Source organism: Monodon monoceros, unplaced genomic scaffold (assembly GCF_005190385.1).
Source record: "Monodon monoceros isolate NGI ecotype Baffin Bay Population unplaced genomic scaffold, NGI_Narwhal_1 Super_Scaffold_20, whole genome shotgun sequence".
NCBI lineage: Eukaryota > Metazoa > Chordata > Mammalia > Artiodactyla > Monodontidae > Monodon > Monodon monoceros.
The window spans coordinates 71585543-71607912 of NW_021703777.1; the positions used below are offsets into that span (position 1 = coordinate 71585543).

The window sequence follows — 22370 nt, forward strand, 5'->3', positions numbered from 1 at the left end:
CACTATGTAAAAGGTCAGCCTGTGTGCATTGGTACTTTGTTTTATAAAGGTAACACTCTCAAGTGAAATCAGAAAATAAAAGCTGTTGCAACCACTGTCATCATCTTTCTTTCTTTCTTTCTCTAAAAGTTAACTGTAAAGTAGAGAAAGGAGAAAAGGAGAAATTCACATGTTGTGAAAAGCATTGGGTTCAAAGACCATTATTCCATTTGCTAATCATCTAGCAGAGATTCTTAACCTGGAGTCCACAGAAAAGAAGTCATGTGGTTATACATATTTCGTACTACTTGATACCAAGGAAAACTTGGTAATGCTGTGTATTTTATGGTTTAAACAATATTATTCTGAGAATAATGTTTACCAGATAGACAAAGGGTCCATGGTGCATGTACATGCGTGGGCACACGTGCAGCGTGCGCGTGTGCACACACACACACATACACACAGAGTTAAGAACCCCTGAAAACAATTTTTTCCATAGTAGGGTAGCCATGACGCTGGGGGTCCAAAGATGGATCACATAGATGAGGTTACACAGATGAATATTTTTTATGCTATGGTGTCCATTTTGTGTGATTTTAAAAATATTTTTTCTAGCAATGGTATGAGTTTTCCTTTCATTTTATATTTACATAGGAAAAAAGGTCGATTTGCAAGAAGAATAAATAAATAGATTACAAGTGTAACGTGGATCAGGCACAACCTGCAAGGGCAGGAAATCCTGTCTGCCCCCAACGCTTTTCCTACAGTTAGGTTCTTCTGTTCAGAGCTCCAGACCATTTTTTAACTCTCTATGTATAAAAATGGGGGAGTAGCTAGAGTCTGAAATCCCCAAAAGGCATCAGGGAAGCAGGCATTTTTGGGCTCCACCAGGCATACAGCATCTCAGCATCTTAAGGCCAGGGGCTGTGTCTTATTCACTGTTGAATATCCAGTGTCTGCAGAGTGCTTGGCACATAGTAGGTGCACAACCACTATTGGTTGAGTAGATGATAGATGAACTAGAACTAGAAGTGGTAAAATTTTCACTCTAAAGTCAAATCCAAATTTAGGTTTAATTTTTAAAGTTGGAATATCACCACATAAAGTATCCAGTATGCAAGTCAGTTGTACTCTATCTTGGTGACCCATCAGAATCACCTGGGGACCTTTTGAAAATACAGATGCCTGAGCCCTGTTCCCAGAGACTGAGATTTATATGACCTGGTATCTATTAAATTCTAAAGGGTAACCAAGGTTGAGGACAAGAGGTACAAAAGATGACTTTTAGACTGTGCCTGAAAACAAACTAAATTGATATGAAAGAGATGAGACTCCAAACAAAGAAGAAATTTAATAAAAACAAGATGTTAAAACCCATTATATCAGAATAATAATTTTCTTGTTTCCTTGTTATTCAAGTTCAGAGGCATCAGAAGTACCATTACTGTAAAACAGGTAAGTATCGGAAAGAGAATATGGAGTAAGTTACAAATAAGCAAGCTCATGTACGGCAAACTAAAACCTAACTGCAAAGCTTTATAACAGATATCTATACTACATTTTTCTTTTAAATGTATATAATTTTTATAAAAATTTTTATTTATATAATTTTTATAAAAAATTTTATAAAAATAATTTTATAAAAATTAGCCATTTAAAATAAATTTTAAAAGATGTTGAAAGAATATATATACCACTTATTATTAATAGAGAGGTAGGTTTCAGTGACTTTTTCTCTCTCTTGCTCTATTTCTATGTTTTTTATTTATATATTTTATGTATACTTACACATACTATTTGATAGATTTGTTACATATTTCCATGTATATCACTGTAAATATACATTAAAAATAAATAGCTATAGGCTGAATGTTTGTGTCCCCCCAAAATTCATATGCTGAAACCCTAACCCCCCAAGGTAATGGTATTGGGAGCTGGGCCTTCTGGGAGGTGATTAGGTCATGGGGGTGAAGATCTCATGAATGGGACTAGTGACGGTATAAAAGAGACTCAGGACCCTTGGCCCTTCTGCCAAGTGAGGGCACAGCAAGAAGACAGCTGTCTGTGAGTCAGGAAGTGGGTTCTCACCAGAGGCTGACTGTCAGCGCCTTGCTCTTACACCTCCCAGCTGCCATAACTGACAGAAATACATTTCTGTTGTTTATAAGCCACCAAGTCTGTGGTTTTCTGTTATAGCTGCCCAAGTGGACTAACACAGACATCTTTCTATATGTAGTTACATTTTTTTTTTTACAATGAACATGTATTATATTTGTATTAAGAAAAAAAAATACAGATCAAAGGTAGGAAACAAGATCAGGAGAGAAAATAAATCTTCATTGCAAAATGGTGCCACCATAGCAGCCAGCAGTAACATGAAGCCACGTGAATCGTGGACTTAACGGCTTTAGTCCACCTCACCTTTTGTGACAGCACCAGTTCCACCTTTCCACTCATTTCGTTTTCCGGTTTTTTCTGGTCTTTCTCTTCTGGCACCTCGTTCTTCACCTGGGGGCTGGAGGAAAGCTCCACAAAGGCCACGGTCGGGCTGGATCGGGTCACAGTTGATGTAAAATACTGTGGCTCTGAAATGGAGTTACATTCAGAAACATAAAGAACAAGATGAAAACCATATAAAGGCTCGTTGGTCCTGCCATGCCAGGAAGTACACTGAGTACATATCTTGCCCGGGGCAACATGGAGCTGGATTACAGTGTGATGAGAGGTACAAAAGAGCTTCAGGTACTAGAATTCTCTAGGCTCTTTCAAGATATTATTAAAAAATAAAGCAACATAAAACACATCAAAGAACCCCACTATGAAAAACTTAAGTTCTGAATAAGAGTCCCAGTTTACATATGAATAACACTACATGAAACAAAATGCTGGCAGGAAATATTACGAGAGGTGGGTTGGACAGGTGAACATTTATAGATAATTTCTATCCAAACTTCTTTCCAAATGAGGGGCAGCCTGACTCTTCCTTTTGTATTTCAATGTTCCTTTTTAACATCATGTTTTCATAATTGGAATGTGTTAGGGATTGTGTGGTTAAAATCAATATAATGCAATGAAAATTAAGTGTTCTCGGGTATACAAAGAAGAATTTGGTACAGTCTAAAGTGGGTGGAAAAGTCACCACCTGAGGGGGCATATCAGAATGTGGAGGTACAGTCTAGTTTGAAAAAGTATACACTAAAATTTTTAGTAATGACTTTTAATTTACTTTACAATGCCATTTAAAAATAACTTGGTATTAGAAAAGGGTGAGAGGTTTTCATGTTTATCAAAAGAAAAAATGTGTTAAAAATATCGAGAAATATTACTTTAGGGAATAGTGGGTTTCTATTCATACTCACTGTTCATATTTGTGGCATTACTTTATTCTTTCAAACTATTCATTGGGTTTACCACTTCCGCATCTTTTTTTTTTTTTTTTTTTTTTTTTTTTGCGGTATGCAGGTCTCTCACTGTTGTGGCCTCCCCGCTGCGGAGCACAGGCTCCGGAAGCGCAGGCTCAGCGGCCATGGCTCACGGGCCCAGCCACTCCGCGGCATGTGGGATCTTCCCGGACCGGGGCACGAACCCATGTCCCCCGCATCGGCAGGCGGACTCTCAACCACTGCGCGACCAGGGAAGCCCTCAGCATCTATTTTTATGATATGTTTTTAATCTGTCTTATCTATTGTTGTTACTGTGTGTTAAATATAACCCTCAGTTTTTAGCATTATTGATTAGGGGAAATATAACTCTCTTATGATGACGGAGATAAACTTTCAACTTCCCAGGTGGCGCAGTGGTTGAGAATCCACCTGCCAATGCAGGGGTCATGGGTTCGTGCCCCGATACGGGAAGATCCCACATGCCACGGAGTGGCTGGGCCCGTGAGCCATGGCCGCAGGGCCTGCGCGTCCGGGGAGAGGCCACAACAGTGAGAGGCCCGCGTACCAAAAAAGAAAAAACAAACGAAGTAAGGTAGCAAAAAGCATGGGTTCCTGTTTTTTTTTTACAGCAAGATAAATCACTTGGTCAGAATTTCCCCCAGGAAGTCACTAGGTGGCAGCACAACCACACCAGTCACAGAGCCTCGTTCACTACCTTTTTTATTTTCATTCTCTTAAGAGTTATCACGCTTTACCTTAAAACTAGTCTGTTATAAAAACAAACCTGATGAGGCAACTTCTGTATTCCCTTTTTCTGTTTTTTCACCATCATTCTCATCTTCTTGACTGTTTGTTTCAGTTTCTTCAGTCGTTGCCTAAAAGAAAGATATTTTTCCACCTTGAACACATTATCCCTTTGAAGGTTCTAGAAGGTAAAGGATTTCTTTCTCTTTTTTCCAGTAGTAATTTTCAGGCCAACGAGGTGAGCTGCCTATATGAATTCACTCTTTTCTATTTCCAGTGGTGAAAGGCTGGGTTTGTCGGAAAGAGACGTTCCGTGAAGGAGAACGTAAGTGCTGAAGCAGAACCATGTTATGAGGGCACACAACCCCACTACCTCCCCTCCTCCTCTGACTGCCTCTTTTCCCTTCCTTTCACTATCAGTTTTTCAAAATCATAGTTACCACTCTCTTGCTTCCAAATGGCTTTACAGTTGGCTTAGGGTCATATCACCAGTGAAAAAAATATTTTTTTCAAGTTGCAATTAACCTCTCAGTAGCTTGTCTTCAGCACAGATGCTGGTGGCTCTTAGCACTGTGCATTTTATTCTTGAAGTTCTCTCCCTTTCTGGGCTCTCAACAACTTTCTGTTACCCAACTTCTCATATTCCACCCCCCCCCATAATTTCTGAAAGAAACTGAAGAAGACACAAAGAAATGGAAAGATATCTTGTATTCGTGGATTGGAAGAATTAATATTGTTAAAATATCCCCATTACCCAAAGCAATCTACAGATTCAATGCAATCCCTCTAAAAATTCCAATGGCATTTTTCACAGAAATTGAAAAAAAGAACCCTAAAATTCATATGGAAATACGAAGGACCCCAAATAGCTAAAGCAATCTTGAGCAAGAAGAACAAAACTGGAAGCATCACATTTCCTGATTTTAAACTATGTTACCAAGCTACATTAATCAAAACAGTTTGGTACTGGCATAAAAACAGACACATAAATCAATGGAACAGAACAACCAGAAATCAACCCACACTTTCATGGTCAACTAATTTTTGACAAAGGCACCAAGAATACAAAATGGGTAAAGGATAGACTTTTCAGTAAATGCTGTTGGGAAAACTGGATATCGACATGCAAAAGAATGAAATTGGACTCTTATCTTACACCATACACCAAAATCAATGTCTAAATGGATAAAAGACTTAAAAGTATGACTGCAAACCATAAAACTCCTAGAAGAAAACAGGGGGAAATCTCCGTGGCATTGGTCTTAGCAATGATTTCTTGGATTTGGCACCAAAAGCTCAGGCAACAAAAGCAAAAATAAACAAGTGGGACTACATCAAACTGAAAATGTTTCTGGACAGCAAAGGAAACAAATAACAAAATGAGAGGGCAATCTATGGAATGGGAGAAAATATTTGCAAATTATACATCCAATAGGGGATTGATATCCAAAATACAAAAGGAATTCTTACAACTCAATAGTAAAAAACATCAAATAAACCAACTTAAAAATGGGAAAAGGACCTGAATAGACATTTTCCCAAAGAAGATATACAAATGGCCAACTGAAGTCATGTATATGAAAAGATGCTCAACATCACTAATCACCAGGGAAATCAAAACTACAGTGAGATATCACCTTATATCTTCTAGGGATTGTTATTATCAAAAAGTCAAAAGAGGGACTTCCCTGGTACAGTGGTTAAGAATCCGCCTGCCAATGCAGGGGACGTGGGTTCGAGCCCTGGTCGGGAAGATCCCACATGCCGCAGAGCAACTAAGCCCGTGCACCACAACTACTGAAGCCCACGCACCTAGAGCCTGTGCTCCGCAACAAAGGAGGCACCGCAATGAGAAGCCTGCTCACTGCAACCGAGAGTAGCCCCCGCTCGCCGCAACTAAAGAAAGCCCGCGTGCAGCAACGAAGACCCAACGCAGCCAAAAAATAAATTAAAAAAAAAAAAGTCAAAAGGTGGCAAGTGTTGTTGAGAATGTGGAGAAAAGGGAACCATTGTACACTGATGATGGGAATATAAATTGGTACAGCCATTATGGAAAACAGTATGGAGTTTCATCAAAAATTTAAAATAGAACCATTATATGATCCAGCAATTCCACTTCTAGGTATATATAGCCAAAGGAAATGAAATCAGTATCTCGAAGAGATATCTGTACTCCCATGTTCATTGCAGCATTATTCACAATAGCTAAGATATGGAAACAACCTAAATGTTGATGGATGACTAGATAAAGAAAATATGTATATATTATTCATATATTCTGATATGTAAATATTACTATTATATGCACAAATATCAATATTATACACACATATACAATGGAATATTATTGAGCCTTTAAAAAGAAGAAAATCCTGTCATTTGTGACAATATGCATGAAACTGGAGAACATTATGCTGAGTGAAATAAGTCAGACACAGAAAGACAAATATTGCATGATCTCAGTTATATCTGGAATCTACAAAATTAAAATTAAAAAATGCCAGACCCGTAGTAACAGAGAGTAGGATGGTAGCTACCAGAGGCTGGGGCATGGGGGAAAAGTGAAGGGGAAAAAAAAAGTAAAATGATAGTTGCCTGGGTCTGAGGGGAGGGGGCCATGGGGAACTATTGTTTAATGGGTACAGAGTTTCAGTTTAGCAAGATGAAAAGAGTTCTGGAGATGGATGGTGGCAATGGTTGCACAATATGAATGTACTAAATACTACTAAACTGTACACTTAAAAATGGTTAAGATAGTAAATTTTATGTTTCACTTTACCACAATTAAAAGTTGGAAAAAAATTTGTAAAAAAAATTATTTGCAAATTTTCAAAGTTAAAAAAAAGACGCAAGGAAACTTTAAGCCACTAGCCTTTCAAGCTGCTAAAGAATTTTATAATAGCATCTAGTGGCAAAGATGTGCTTTTTCTTTTGGAGGATGGGGTAGTTTTGACATCTTCATAACTAGATGAGCACTTTCTAATGACGGATAACAGTGTATCAATTCTGGAAGAACATAATATTAAATTAACATGCACCTTTAAAACCCTAGGAAGGAAATAAGCATCATATTTATACTACTTAATGGATTTTGTAACTTTTAAATACATCAGGAAGCCTGAATTGAAGCCCTTTGAGAGACTTAATGAGTAGAAATGGTTAAATAAACCAAAGTCTCTTTTATTATAGTGAAGTTACATATATATGTTCTCTGTGTGTGTGTACACTGTTATATGAACAACTGACATGACAGTAGTATTTGAAGACCCACCAGCCTAGTATTACAACAGAATAACCTGGGTTTAATAATTTAAAGTGTCCCCCCCACACATAGAAGTATTAATACATAGTGTTTTTTGTTTTATGATGTTAATATATAAATAGTCAGAGACACTGATTTTTAATATATAAAATACTGTCTGAAATACTGATTTTTACGTTTTCTCCCCAAATGGATTAGATTATGGAAAACTATCTGAGGTTGGGAAACAAATTTGCAGTTAAATATTGATGTATGATGCTCTTGAGAACACTGGTGTTTCCAGTGACTGGGAAATAAATAACTACAAAAACTGAGCCAAAGCCTTCCCAGCCCAAACATGAACAAAGAAATGGACATATTTTATTAAATCTTAGATGCCATCAAGTTTAAGTTGTATTATTTTAGGTACTACTAAGAAAGAAAACAAACTACTAAACAAACTAAATAGGACACACTACTGATTATAAGACATATCCTGAAAAAAAAAAAAAAAAGACATGTCCTGATTTAGAGATGCTCAAGTGTGGCAAGTGTGCCCCTTGGAATCAATGAAATAAGATAATTCATGAAGTCCTTTAGACATAATTTTTAAAAATTTATTTATTTTATTTATTTATTTTTGGCTGCATTGGGTCTTCGTTGCTGTGCGCAAGCTTTCCCTAGTTGTGGCGAGCAGGGGCTACTCTTTGTTGCGGTGCATGGGCTTCTCATTGCCGTGTCTTCTCTTGTTGCAGAGCACGGGCTCTAGGCGCACAGGCTTCAGTAGCTGTGGCACGTGGGCTCAGTAGTTGTGGCTCACGGGCTCTAGAGTGCAGGCTCAGTAGTTGTGGCACACGGGCTTAGGCTCCGCGGCATGTGGGATCTTCCCGGACCAGGGCTCGAACCCGTGTCCCCTGCATTAGCAGGCGGATTCTTAACCGCTGCGCCACCAGGGAAGCCCTAGACATAATTTATAATGCAGAAGAGACAAAGTCCTCAAGCACTACTTCAATAAGGATGATTTTTCTAGCACACCTCATTTCAGTAATATTTTACTTATGCATGACTAATGCAGAACTTCGATTTTCAAGAATACTCATGTTTCTGGATGCATTTCTATGTGGCTTAACACTCAAATACTGAACTCCCAGATGACCCAATTTATCTTCCCTTAAAATTATGTTTTAAAGGTTATACACTGTTGTCACTGTAGCCATGGTCAATATTTACTAGATTTCCCACATGTCAGCACTCGATGTGGATTATCTTTCTTAGTCCTCAGAGCAAGCTTGTCAAGTATGCACCAATATGATTCCCTTTATACAGGTGAGGAAGCTGAGGCCCAGGAGGCTAAGTCACTTACCCAGAGTCACATTGCTAGTAGGCAGGGGAGGTAGGAACCCTGACCTGTGCTGGTAACCTCAATGCTCCAACATCTGGACTTGGAGTCACACCCACTGCCAACTTCTCCCTAGGTATTTAAAGGTTTTGACCCATAAGATGCAATCCAGAACCTGAGTGTCCCAAGTTTATTGCTGAAATGATTCAAACTGCCCTTTCCATGCCCTTTCCTTCTCATCCATTCTACCTCATCCTTTCCATTCTACCTCTCATTCATTTATTATGCAGAAGATGAGAACTCTCCGGGATCTCTCGGGACAGGGGTCAAGTTAGCCAAGTCTCTACTTCCCAGGGCAGCTTGAGACCAGACCACCCCCAGCCATCACCCCGTCTTGAGGCTTTTGATCCAGTCCAGGTTCTGAGGGGGACAGGGACCCAGCATGGTATCTGACATAGAGCCAACATGTAATCCATGATAGGGGAGCAAATGTTAGATGAATTATTTACGAAATTTATACTGTCAAGCTTAGTTTAAATGCATACTAGTCATCAAAATCAAGCTATTACTAACAAAATATTCAGGATAAATTAAGAGAAAAAGCAAGTTACAACACAATTTGAATAACATGATCCCCCCAAAATCTTTTATATACACTGAGAAAAAGAGAAGGATGCACATTTTAAAAAATCTTAACTTCTGAGTGGCTGGAGTAATAACTAGTTTAAATTTTTTTATGGTTTTCTATATTCTGCTATATATATATATATATATATATAGACTATATATAATCAAGGGAAATCCCAAAGCCAGTTTAATTAACTTCTGTCTGATACTCCATTCTGAAGTCTTGTTACTTTTGTACTCACATCATTACTCCAAAGGTAATGAGTTCAAAATTGGCACTTTCAACCAGTGCCGATGGACTCAGAGATTTGCCTGAAACAAACCTGTCTTGCTGGAAAATGTGCTTTATGGCCCACACTTTCCTTTGGTTATAGCTGAAAAGAGGAGAAGCCTTCCCTTCTCCAACTGGTAATACTGTCTCAAGAATGAAAATAAAAACAGACCCCTGGACATGAATGAATGAGAGCACAGAAAGGTTACAGGGGCCTAAGCCGGGAGTTGGCGTCCCCTTGACTAAGAACACCATCTAAACTGGCCCTGGTGCCAGACCGAGCCCTGAGGCCTCGGTGGGAGGTGGCAGTTTCCTGGCTTGAGAGGGACATGGTCTAGCCACAGATCTGCCTGGCTTTGGGCTGTTCTTTTAACAAGAACCTTACTGGTGAACCAGCCCAGAGAGCGTCTCTGTGGAATGAATTGGATATATGAAGCAGGAGAGGACAAATGGTCCTGAGACCCAGGGTCTGAGTGGCCCTGTTTCTAGGACAGAGGAGGTATGAAAGCTTGGACTGATCATTTAACCTCTACGGGTTGGAAGGTGTGATGTCCAAGGTCCTTACCTGAGCTGCTATTCGGTGACTCTGACTGATTGTCCGGCTCCAGTCCTGAAGAACTTATCTGGACGCAAGCCTGGAAAATCAGTCTATTTATGTCTTGGCACCAGGACCCAGGTACCACATATGCCATGCATATGTTTCCCTTTTTGCTTTTATATCACCAAATATCTATTTTCACTGGTTGAAAGAGGATCTACGTGGAGAATCAGCCTTTCCACTCCTTAAACTTTTTCTTTTTGCCTTAAACTTCTCCAGCCAACAATGTGCGGGTCTGACCCAGGTTTGATTTTTTTATTGTTCCTGATGTATACTATCTTGAAGTCTGTAAACGCTTTCAGACCTAAATATCTTTAATGACTTAATTAGCGTATTAAATCTAAGGCTCTTGCAACTACTTCTGGATGGAGTAAAACAGTTTCTAGAGAAATGCCTGTTGACATTTGACATCTAAAAGGAATCTGCAGTTGGTCACAGTTGTAAGGAAAACAGCACCTACTCAAATGCCTTCATCCTGCTCTCACTGCAAAATGAAATGTTTCAAGAAAGATCTGATTGTCTGTTTTCTTGGATCAGAAAACATTAGTAAAGTACTGAATTTTCAAGAGGAAGGCCTAGAGCTTTGTCAAGGTGGAAAGATCTTGTTACTTAGTTTGAGAAACGCAGATGAAGTTGTTTAGATCCCTCAGAGCTGAGTCTGGCCGTTGGTCCATGAGGGAGAATTGCCACAGACCCGGTGGGAGGGTGCTGCCAGCGCAGAGGGCATGCAGGACATAGGCTGGGATGAGCTGGCAAGAAGGCGCTGACAGGAGGTCAGCGGGTGAGAGTCCTGGGGGTTTAGGTGGCAGAGGGAAGCCAGACTTGGGAAAGAGTGAATAATAGGAGAACCAAAAAGAGCTGCTGGAAGAAGCGTGTGAGCATCTGCAAGGGCAATCGTCTTCTGGAAAAAGCTGTTCATGTCTGTTTGCTTCCTAGAGAATTACAGCTGGAGCTACTGACGGGCTGAGTTGGAAGACAACATGGAATTTATCCCATTTGTTTGAAATTCACATCTGTTCAATATGGTGATTCTGATGACCTTACTTTAACCTAAAAAACTTTGCACCTATCACCCTTTCAGGCTTCTGAAAAATATACGGTAACTTTCTTTCTCCCATTTGTTGAATGACAATGTTAAAACTAACTTAAGGGCACCTCTGTGAGTCACTGTGACATCATGCTAAGTGCTCTATACATATGAATTCTCACGATAACCATCAGATGCCTATACTATTATTATCCTTATTTTAAGTATAAACTGAGGCTCAGGGGGGGTTTGGTCTTTGACCTAGTGCATGGGGTACTTTAGGTATTTTAGGAAAGGGTCATTTTTGGCAGGAAGAGATTCAAAGACAAGTATAGCTCACAGTGGATCAAGAAAACACTAGACTATCTTGAAGGGAGACATTTCTCTGTAGGTCACTAAACAGGATAAATTAGTCCTTAGATTAAAAGACCTTCCAAATTCTTTTCCAATCCTGGATTCTACAAGTCTAGTATTTGTGCTATGATATGATTTTCTTACAGAAGCCAATATTTTAAAATGCAAAAAAAAAAGTGAGTGTTAGATTTCCATTGGGAAATATCTCAGGGATAACTGGGAGGGGCCGTGGGAGCCCCGATCCCTCTGGGTGGAGTGTATGGCATCTAGTCACCCTCATCACCTCTTAGCCCTGTGATCCCCTCTTGAGGTCTTTGCTTCCGCTAGTCGCAACATGTGGAACAGCTTGCTTCCCCCCTCCATTCCAATGCAAATCCTACAAGTTGATTTTGAAACTCACATAAAACCTTCCCAACTAGACTAACTGCAGCCTACAATGATCTTACCTGTTCCTTGCCATTTTATGTCCCTCTAGGCTTCTAACCCTGTTTTCTAGCACTTAATTAAATATTATTTTATATACTTTGCTAGTTGCTTTATGAAAATTGCTCTCATAGCAAGTTTATGAGTTTCTTTTTCAATTTCAAAAATGGGCCACAGAGTAGGTCATTTATTCATGCTTATCAGGTAACGGACAACCATCGGCACAACGGCTATCATGATCTCATTACCTTAAAGGTGATTCAAATGAGGATGATCTGGAGTTTGTTAGTCTCAATAGATATAACCAGAGTATTAAAAATTAATAACAAGCCAAACTTAATTTAGGATCTATTTCTAAAGTAAGAGTCGATGGTCCCAAGAGTTTCTAATGAGAAAGATGAGGTAGAAGGAACCTGAAGACATGACGTCATATGCAAAAGTGGTTGTGCTGACCCAAGAGGCTGACCCTCCAACCTCACACCCCGTGGCCCATTGCAGTATGGTGCCCACCTTTCTCCGCCACTCGGCCTCTCCGTCTGAATTAATGCTCCTGCCTACTGGTACTGTGCCCTTTGAATAGTTCCAGCTCACCCTGAAGGAACTGTGACATTTTAGTGGTGGGTGAGGCTACTCCTTTGTAAAAAGTATATCTGTTGGGAATGCAGTTTTGGGAAGAAAGACACTATTTAAAAAGAAGAACACTATTCCTTTGACAGCCCCACAGAATGGGGCAAATGAATTAGAAACAGCAAATCAAGGCAAGCTGGTAAAAAGGCCTGGGAGGCTGTTGAGTGCAGCCTCCTGTTTTAAGCTGGTCACCATATTTTGCCATGACCAATGAATTCTACCGTTTCAATGGGAATATACTGGCTGAAACACAGTCAAGAAATGCTTTTCCTGGAACATGGAGAAGGAAGTAAAACGAGGAGTAGGTTTTAAAATGGCTCTTAGGGGATCTCCCTGGTGGTGCAGTGGTTAAGAATCCACTTGCCAATGCAGGGGACACGGGTTCGAGCCCTGGTCCGGGAAGATCCCACATGTCACGGAGCAACTCAGCCCGTGCGCCACAACTTCGCTCACCACAACTAGAGAAAGCCCACGCGCATGGAAGACCCAACACAGCCAAAAATTAATTAATTAATTAATGAAAAGAAAACGGCTCTTAGGATAACATATTATAAATGGAAAACTTTTGGTGTCATAAGTTGTAAGCGAGTATGAAGAGCGTTTTAGCTAAAATTTCATGAAGTGCAGCTAACAACTTGGCTCGAAGTCTGATATATACAGGTAGTTATCTACCCAGAAAATAACGTGGTAGCCCCTGACATGGTTAATTCAGGAGCCTAAAGTACTAGACATGAGGTAAATAAATGCTATGACCTCTTCAGAACCACTAGGGTTTATTGAACTAGAAATCACTCCAAACTAGGCAGTTTTTTCCAGAGTAAGAGACTCCCAGGCTCTTCCATGAGATTAGACCTCAGGCTGCCTAGGATCACGATGGTTTCCAGAAAAAAGTCCACAAGGCCACCTTTTGATTAGGGCTTTCCTTGTTATACCGTATATACTTCTGAAATAACATGATTTCTTTCAGATCATCTAATTTTGCCTCTCTTGAAACTAGATACTTTTGGGGCAATGTAACCAATGTGACATCTTTCAATCCATCTTCTCTTTGCCATTAGAGAGTATAGCAGTACAACTACGGTTAAGGTGGAAAATGCCTGGCAGTAAGAGACAATAGGCTATTTTCTTTTTATGTTGCTCATTGTAAAAATAAGAAAATTAGTAATTATTGAGAATGAGTATTTTTTAAGGGAGGTTTAGTAAAACCCCAAAACAAACAAGTAAAACCCCCTTTTCTTCTGTTTACGATTCCATATAGGATTGATAAAGCTTTTTCCCCAATGGGTTAGAAGCTTCGAACAAGACAGATTAAATAGTTGGTGTGGGAAGTTTAGACCTTATACCATCTGGTCTCTTTACTTATTCCTTTAACTTCTGCTGGTAAAAAATCTATTCCGCCAAGGGCAGGGTTCCTCCCAGATTCAAACAACAAAATGGTCAGAGGGCAGAGGTAAAGGTAGAGAATGGACACGTGCCTGATAGCAGAGCCCTTAGGGTTTGTTCTTGGAATTAATCTACTGGGCCTGACTAATCCCTGTGTACCTCTGTTATGGGACCAGTGTGGCTCCTACACTGTTGCTTCTCCAAAGTACAGGGACAAAGAACTGTGCTCAACAGTATGTGCAAAGGGCCTGTGGCCTGATGGACAGAGTAACCAGATTGAGTCATGGAAAGGTACTTATGAAGGGAACTTAGGAAACACTCATCATTAAGTGTGGCAAAAGAAAAATAAGAACAGAACTACTAACTGTCCCAGAAGAGCAATCCTACCACTGCAATGTCTAATTAATTGGGGGAACTTATTTAAATTTAAGAGCATAAGTTCATGTTGACTCTACTAGTAAAGTTCCCACACTCCTAGCAGAACTCAGTCTTCCATCTCATGATAACTCATAAGAACTCTTCAGAGGTGGTAACATTCATGCAAATGAAAAGTAGAATTAAATTCCAGGTTGAGGGATTCAGCCTGTGCCTTGATCACAAAACTTTTCTCCTAGAGACCAGCAAACATGTTACCATGGTGAGGAAGTTATTTTGGTCCATTCCACTTTGAATCTCTTTCTAGGGCTTGAGCACTGCGAGGAAGAATTAAATTCTCTCAACTCCTCTGCGAAAACATACTTTATTCTTCAAAAGACAAATCCTGGAGATAAGAAAAATAATATCTAGTCCTCTGGATGGGTTTAGCTAGCTGGGCCATTTAACTTAGCCCTGGAGCTGGAAGACGAGTTTCCCTCTGGACCAAACTTTTCTAGGTGCTGGGGGAAAAAATCGTGACAGTTTCCCCCATCCTTTATAATTCCAACCCAAACACTATAAATTAAAACTGCGGAAATCAGCCTCTGGTGAGAACAGATAAGGCTAAACAGAGTCCGATTCTACCCCAAAAACCGGCCTGTATCTGTGGTACTGACAGTTGGGGTTTGATCAGCAAAACCAGCACGAACCCTGGTGAGAGATCTAAGAAAAAGTGTAATCTTCTTGATGACGTTTTATACTCCAAATAAGCAAATCTAATGTTATTTTGAGTTCTCTCTTCTGCTATTCTTGAATTACCCTACATTTTTCAGCTTGGCCATTCAACAGTACTTCTAATTACACTGGATTTCAGGGGCTAAACCAATAAAAAAATTAATTTGATTTTTAATGAGTTTTTTCAAACTAATAAGAAAGATGCCCTTTTATACATATTGTCAAGGATGGAAAGTCAGGTTCTGGTGGCACCAGTTATTTTCAAATTATTTTAACAAGTCTGATGGGGTCCTGAAAAGACAGAAATGAAGGTATCTCAGAGATTTATTTCTTTTTCTATAACACTAGACACCAATCGCAGGGGGACAAGAAAAAGGTTTTTATTCATAACACATGACACCTTCTGTTATATTCCTCTGTTAGGGCTGAACTGTGTCCTCCCCCCTATTTATATGTGGAAGTCCTAAACTCAACTACCTCAGAATGCGGCCTTATTTGGAAACAGGATTTTTGCAGATGTAATTAAATTAAGACGAGGTCATACTGGAGTGGAGTAGGTCCCTAATCCAGTATGACTTGTGTCCTTATAAAAAGGGGAGATTTGGACACAGACAACACACAGGGAGAGTGCCATGTGAACATCAAGGCAGAGATCAGGGTGGTGCATCTACAAGGCAGAGAATGCCAAAGACTGCCAGCAAACCACCAGAAGCCAGGACCAGATTCTCCCTCATAGACACCAGAAGGAACCAACCCTGCCAACACCTTGACTTTGGACTTCCAGCCAGCAGGACCATGAGACAATTAATATCTGTTGTGTAAGCCACTCAGTTTGTGTCACTTTGTTATGGCAGCCCTAGCAAACTAATACACCTTCCTAGAAAGAAATGATCATTATCAAGATCTACTTATTTTTTTAAAAATAGATTATTTCACATTGAAATCATCCCAAAGAGGAAAAAGAAAAAGTTTGCTTCTTACCGTCAGCTCTTGGGGAAGAGAACTTGGCTTCTTTATGTTGATCTCAATGCTACTGTTGTCTTGTTTCAGCTCCATGGGGGACCCATGCACTCTGGCCACACCTTCAAACATCTGGGATTTGGTCAACGAGGGGGCAAGTGCCACGGGGGGACACTCTCTTTCCTTCTCCTCCTCGTCAACGTGAACTGTCTCTCCATTCATGGTGACTTTCCCATCTACCTGTAAAAACCGGAATGAACAAGAACATGCTATTCCCCAGCAAAAGACTATAACAAAATAACACGTTCAGAATCACCTTAAATCATTAGCATTTAATAATCATGATCTAACAAAGAATAAGGTCTTTTATATGCTTCGGTCAGTTCTAGAAACTAGGGCTCCTCTAAATGCCATCTTTGAAGGCTTCTTTAAAAGGTGGTCTGCCTTCTCAGGCTGCTTCACGCTAGAATACGTTTCATGTTCACCTTACCGTGGGTCTGCTTTTATTTTGCAGTATAGAAAATCAAGGGCATATTTGGGTTCCAGTAATTTTTCATTTACTTTCTGACTGCTAATCCACAACTTTGAGACTTTTTTTTTTTCCGATTAGCGTATTAAATTAGGAGGAATTCATCTTAGATCAGGAATATTTCACAGGTTATCCTGTCATGGTCAGGAGCAATGGGCACTTTTTGGAAGCTATCACGGAGGGCAGGGAACCTGGTGCTATGCTATGTGACAGTAAATCCCTATTTCTAGTTAACCGGACCATCCCAGTTTCTTCAAGAAAAAGAGGCCATGCATATTAAGATATTTTTGTTTTGCACCCATGTCTAGGGAGGGTGGTGGGAGCGAGAAAGAAGGAGTGACAGTGGTTAGCCTGGCTTATTAAAAGGTATCTAGAAATCTCTGTCTTAAGGTCTGACAGTATGTAGCATGGTCCTGAAAAGAAGCTCTGCAGTGAGACGGCCTCAGAGTGAGTCCTGGCTCTATTGCTTAACAGCCATGTAATCTTCAACCTCGGTTTCCTCACCTTTATGATAACAGTATTCCTTAATGATGCTGTTACGGTGATTTTACGGATTAATATATGCACAGAATTTAGAACAGTATCTGACACATTGTAAGTATGTAAATAGTAGCTATTCTTCTTACTAAACCTTCTAAAATCTTTTAAAAGGACTAACAGAAGGGCAGATGCTAGTTATAGTTTATTTACCCTAAGTCAGTGGCTTGTACATCTATTGTCTGTGATCCATGAAGTTGAAATCACAACTGAACGCACGCATGTAAAGATAACTGAAACGAAGTTTTGCAAAATAATATTTACCTTTTTTTATGTGTGATGCACTAGGCTGTCTTTTGAACATTGTACTCTATTCTACCTCCTTTGTTTTTTAAAAAAAGAATGCTGATTCCAAACCACTAAATTGATTTCATAACCTAGCAACAGGTGGCAACTCTCAGTTTGAAAACACTGCCTTAAACCATTTTACTTGCTCTTCCTTTACTCTTAAATCTGTTGTACTAAGAAACTGAGCCTGTATTCCCTGTCTCCTGTGCCCACCTCCCCCCACAAGAAAACACACACACACACACACACGCACACGCACACGCACACACACACACACACACACCCCTTAGCTTCAGTTCTGGCATTATCTGGCAACAACTGTTCCATTTACATACTACCATACCAGTGGGTCCACCCACTCAATGGTGGGGCTGTGAACAGGGTTGACAGCCATCAAGACCTACGATGAGTTGAGGGCTCATTGGTGAGCCCCAGCTCTGAAAGGATCTCTATCCAGTTCCTCAATCCACCTCTCCTGAGGCCTCCACATTGTCTTGCCACAATGGCAAGGGACTGGGTTTTCTCAGGGCCAAAGTCTTGCCATGAAGTCATCTATCCTAATTCTTCTGTTTAAATGATCATACCGTGCTGTTTATATTAAGGAATAGGAAGTGGACACCTGGATGAACTGATCAGCTGCCTTGGATACCAACTTAAATAAATGTATTCCCTATCCCTGTGCTGGGCCACCTCAACATCAAACCTTCCTTCATGAAATCTCAGACAGTGCATCACCGTGGGCCCTAGGTGAAGGACAGCTGCTGAGGTACTTAGGTGGCCTGCCGAGCACATATGATCATGTGTACATCTGTGTGTGCACGAGTCTGCATGATGAGTAGCTCATCTTCTCAGGAAAAACTTAGTGTGTTTATTCAATAAACAGTTGCTGAGTGCCTAGGCACCTATGCCAGGCACTCAGGATGAAGCTATGAACAACAAGGACACAGTCCCTGCCCTTCGAGGGATAAACATCTCAATTCAACCCAGATGAGACAGCCAGGACATTTTTCTTTTGTTTCATCAAAGCCTAAGGCACAGATTTTGAAGATACATTCAGAGTTATCTAAGCAAAAGTCAGAAAGTGTGGTTTGGTTCCCTCTGAAATTCAATAGGAAGATACATGGCATCCCACTGCTCAATTAGTTTAGTTTAGCAAACTTTCTTTACAGTCACATGTCCGTGTCTGCTACTGATGAATTCCACCTGTCTTCTATTATGAACCCATGTGGTGTGCAGGGACAATCAGAACTGATTTTTCTTTACAGTCAACATAGCTTGAGACAAAGGATGAGCACTTCCTCCTGATGTGAGGGAAAATACTAGAATTTGAGAAAGAAAAAAGACGTTTGACTGTCTTAGATTCTTCGGTTCTGGTACATCACTTTACACATTCATTGGCAGCCCCTCCATCCCCCAAAACAACATACTTTCTTCCCACTTAAAAAATTAAAAAAATCTGTCTCATCTGAGAACCAAGTACATCCCATGTATTCCTTGTATTCTTATTTTTTTGTATTGTAGCATCTTTTTAGATATGATGGTAGTTTCTTCCTAAAAGAGAGGTAGCTGTATATACTTCTATTTAAGCCAAAGGCAACCAAAATTTTGTTTTGAGGAATTTGCAATACCTCCAGATAGCTGGAGATACCTAGGGTGCTGCTAAATTAGGGTTTGTTATGACTACTATAGAGAGACCATGCCATCATATCCAACTATGAAACAGACATTGCTCATGGAGATGACTCAACCACCAATCTCACGGAAGCCCATCAGTATTAAAAACAGGAATTGAGGGGAATCATCTACCCCTTAACTATTTGCAAACCAAATCTCAGAGACACATAAGCCTCACAATCATACATGTTAACACATTTTGCTTTTGTCTGATAAAAACAATTGCATCTTCTTGAGACAAGATGCTTCCTTCCAGTGATTACCTGGGGTTCAGTTTTGGTTCTACCCTTAAGGAGCTCATCCTACCTTGAAGGTCTTCAGGACCTCTTGAGAGTTTTTGGGCTGGGAGTAAGGCTTGGGTGTCAGCATAGGCACTGCTTTGGGAGTGACAGTTTTGCTTGGAGACCCACTGCCTGCTGACATGCTGGCATCCAGTACACTGGTACGAGCGATGGTGGTTTCCACGGTGGCAGTGAATTTGGGTGGAGACAGTGACTGTTGCCGCAGGTATTTCATGGGGTTGGGGTCATTCAGGAAGGAGGATAAGTTTGGCTCTGCTGAATGGCTTCTTTCCAGAATTTTTGGCATCTCCAAGCGTTCAAGGACAGCTTCGCTGATGGTGAACCTCTCGATGTACTGTTGGAGGATCCTTTCCGCCTCCTCCTGGGACCGTGCATTCTTGTATGCCTCATGCAACTCCCTCTCTCTCCGCTCCCTAAAGGATGGGCATGGGAGGGGAAGCAAGAACAAAGGCAACAGTCACAGGAATTGCAAAGCAGACCTTGGTAGAGCTGAAGGAAAGTATACAAACAGGAAGTATAATATTGGTGTCAGAGCCGTGGTGATAACCAACAATTTTTAGGAAAAGCACATCTAGATAATACTGTACATTCAACAACAAGAACAACCACAGAAAGAACCCACTTTTCCTGGACAATTTCCCTGTAGGTTTTGATGCTTTTCCTTCGTTCACTTGTCCCATCCTCTCCAGCCAGTAACTTCTCCATTTTTTTCCTTTCTTCCTCTTTCTTGATTAAGTCCTGAGAAGCACTTCTTCTACGGCTCTTCCAACGAGCCAGGTCCTGCAGGGGTGGGGGGAGGGAGATAGAACATTTTTCTTCAGGCTTGCACATAATTCCATTTCTACTCTTCAGGGTTGAGTAAGCACTGACTATCGGCCAGGCTAAGACATTCCTGTACATCCAATGTAAGTCTGGTTGGAACAGGACTACCTCGAAGGCAGGAACCCTTCAGAAATATCTACATTATCCATAGCAGGGCAGCGCATTTATTTAAACACGGTAATGTAAAATTTGTGATCAAATTCCATGTCAGTTGCCAAATTTTAAAGTATTGCCTCAGAGGGTATTGTAAGAAACTTCATTTCTTGCTATTTACAACCTCTGCATTGTGAATGGACTCGCTGACAACAGAATGGTAGGAATTAACCACAGACCTACAATTCCCTCAGGGAAGGAAGAAAAGACAGAAAAAAAAATTGGCTTTGGGGTCTTACAAAACCAACAATTCTGTATGTATTAAGTCATCTGATCCTTTCAAGAACCTCACCACAAATCCTATGGGCAGTTAGAGCATAATGTTGAGGACTTAGGATTCTGGAGTCAGACGGGTGGGAGTGCGGCTGTGAGAAACAATCCTAGCTCTATCTCTTCCATGCTTTGGAATCTCAGGCACGTTCCTTAGCCTCTCTGCACCTCAGTTTCCTCATCTCTAAAATAGAAATGATAATAATACCTACTCTTACAAGCCTGTTGTGAGGGTTAAATGAGGTAGTGCACATAAGGTACACAGACATAATTATTACCACATTTTATCAACTTTAGAAAAGTTAACTTTTTTGACTAAAGGTAGAGTCAAATCTGCAGTAGCCACCTCAGAGGGCTCTGTGAGGATGAAGTAATCCACTCTTCCTCCTCTCATCCCTATCTTTAGGCTTCTCCCCTGCCCTGGCTCTTTGCTCCTAGCACACAGATGATCCCAAGGCCCCCATCAGGCCCTGGAGCCTTCCTTACTGGTTACAATCCTGGCTCTCTTGCTCACTAGCTGTGTGACTTTGGACAAGTTACTTAGCTGTTCTGGGACTCATCTGTAGAACTGAGGACAATCATAGTTGCTAGCTCATTGAATTATTGAGAGGATTAAAGAATGATTACATGCAAGGTACTTAGAATAGTACCTGTTACTGGTACGCTTTCGATGTTGGCAATTATCATTGTCATCATCATTATTATCATCGATTCCAAATATATAGTCTCAAAAGACAGTCCCTCCTCAATTCTGCATCCCGTGCCAGTTGCCTCCCTTCTGCTCCCCTCTTTTTGGTGGCCAAACTTCAGCAAGCGTACTTTCCCTAATGCCCACATGGACTGTGTCACCGTTTGAAGCTCTCTAGGGGCGCCCTTCCTCTGCATGACTTTCCAGCCCAAGTCTGATTTTCCAGCCCCGCTTGATTTTCTGCTCCAAAGGGCCTCTAGCCCAGCGGGCCGAGCAGTCTCCCCGCTGCCCACGGCCCTGCACGGCACTCACATCTTGCCATTTGTCATCCTCTTCCCGCAGCTGGTTGTTTATCAGCTGCAGCTGCTCCTGGCGGGCCCTGCTGTGCGGCTGCACCTTGGCCTCCTCCTCACACCGCATGTCGAACATACTCGTGCTCCTGCGTGCGGAGAGAGCAGACGCCGCGTGGACAAGGATCAGTGCTCCGCAAGTCTCCGCGCATTTGCAGCGTCCCGCCGCGGCGGGGCGCTATCGCGTTTGGAAAAACTGCCCCCTTCCCTCCGCAGCTTAAGGCAGCAGCGTGATTTGCAGTCTGTTCATCCCTCGGCCTGCAGCAGCGGGCATGCTAGCAGCCTCACCTCTTCTCCTTTTGCGGCAAAAAGCGAAAATGTGACCATCTTTGTCTTCAGTGATGGCAGAATCAGGCCAATCTAATTTTATATGTAGGGGTCAATATATGTTTAAAGTAAAGGGCTAGAAAAAGGTATTTGAAGCTCTGGGCTCGTCTCACTTGTATTAGAAAGTAAAATGAAGAGAGTTAAAATGTATAACTCGGGGAGAATTTAAAGGGAGGGAGAGTGGTGTCCCCTGAAGTGAAACTTAATTGCAGTAAATGCTTCTTTGTGTAAAGAGCTGGCTTAAATGCTTTCTCCGTTAACTGAGGCAATCTCTCCATTTTCAAAAAGAAAACAAAAATATATCATACATTTTCAAGTCTAAGGCACCACCTTTTCCTGTTGTATTTTCTGAATTTTGGTTGCATCCAACAGCTATGTATTA

At 40.9% G+C, this 22370-nt stretch overlaps 1 protein-coding gene across 10 annotated transcripts in view; it reads right to left on the reverse strand.

Annotated features, from left to right (window-relative positions):
* The window catches only part of LIMCH1 (LIM and calponin homology domains 1), a 336283-nt gene that overhangs the window by 39484 nt on the left and 274429 nt on the right, over positions 1-22370 (reverse strand). For all 10 annotated transcript variants that reach the window (XM_029234810.1, XM_029234807.1, XM_029234806.1 and 7 more), the window contains 6 exons: positions 21624-21750; positions 20001-20158; positions 19383-19791; positions 16070-16288; positions 4150-4240; positions 2404-2567 (listed from right to left, as the gene is read on the reverse strand). In XM_029234810.1, the coding sequence (XP_029090643.1) occupies positions 2404-2567; positions 4150-4240; positions 16070-16288; positions 19383-19791; positions 20001-20158; positions 21624-21750 (1168 nt within the window). The remainder of the gene's footprint in view (positions 1-2403; positions 2568-4149; positions 4241-16069; positions 16289-19382; positions 19792-20000; positions 20159-21623; positions 21751-22370) is intronic.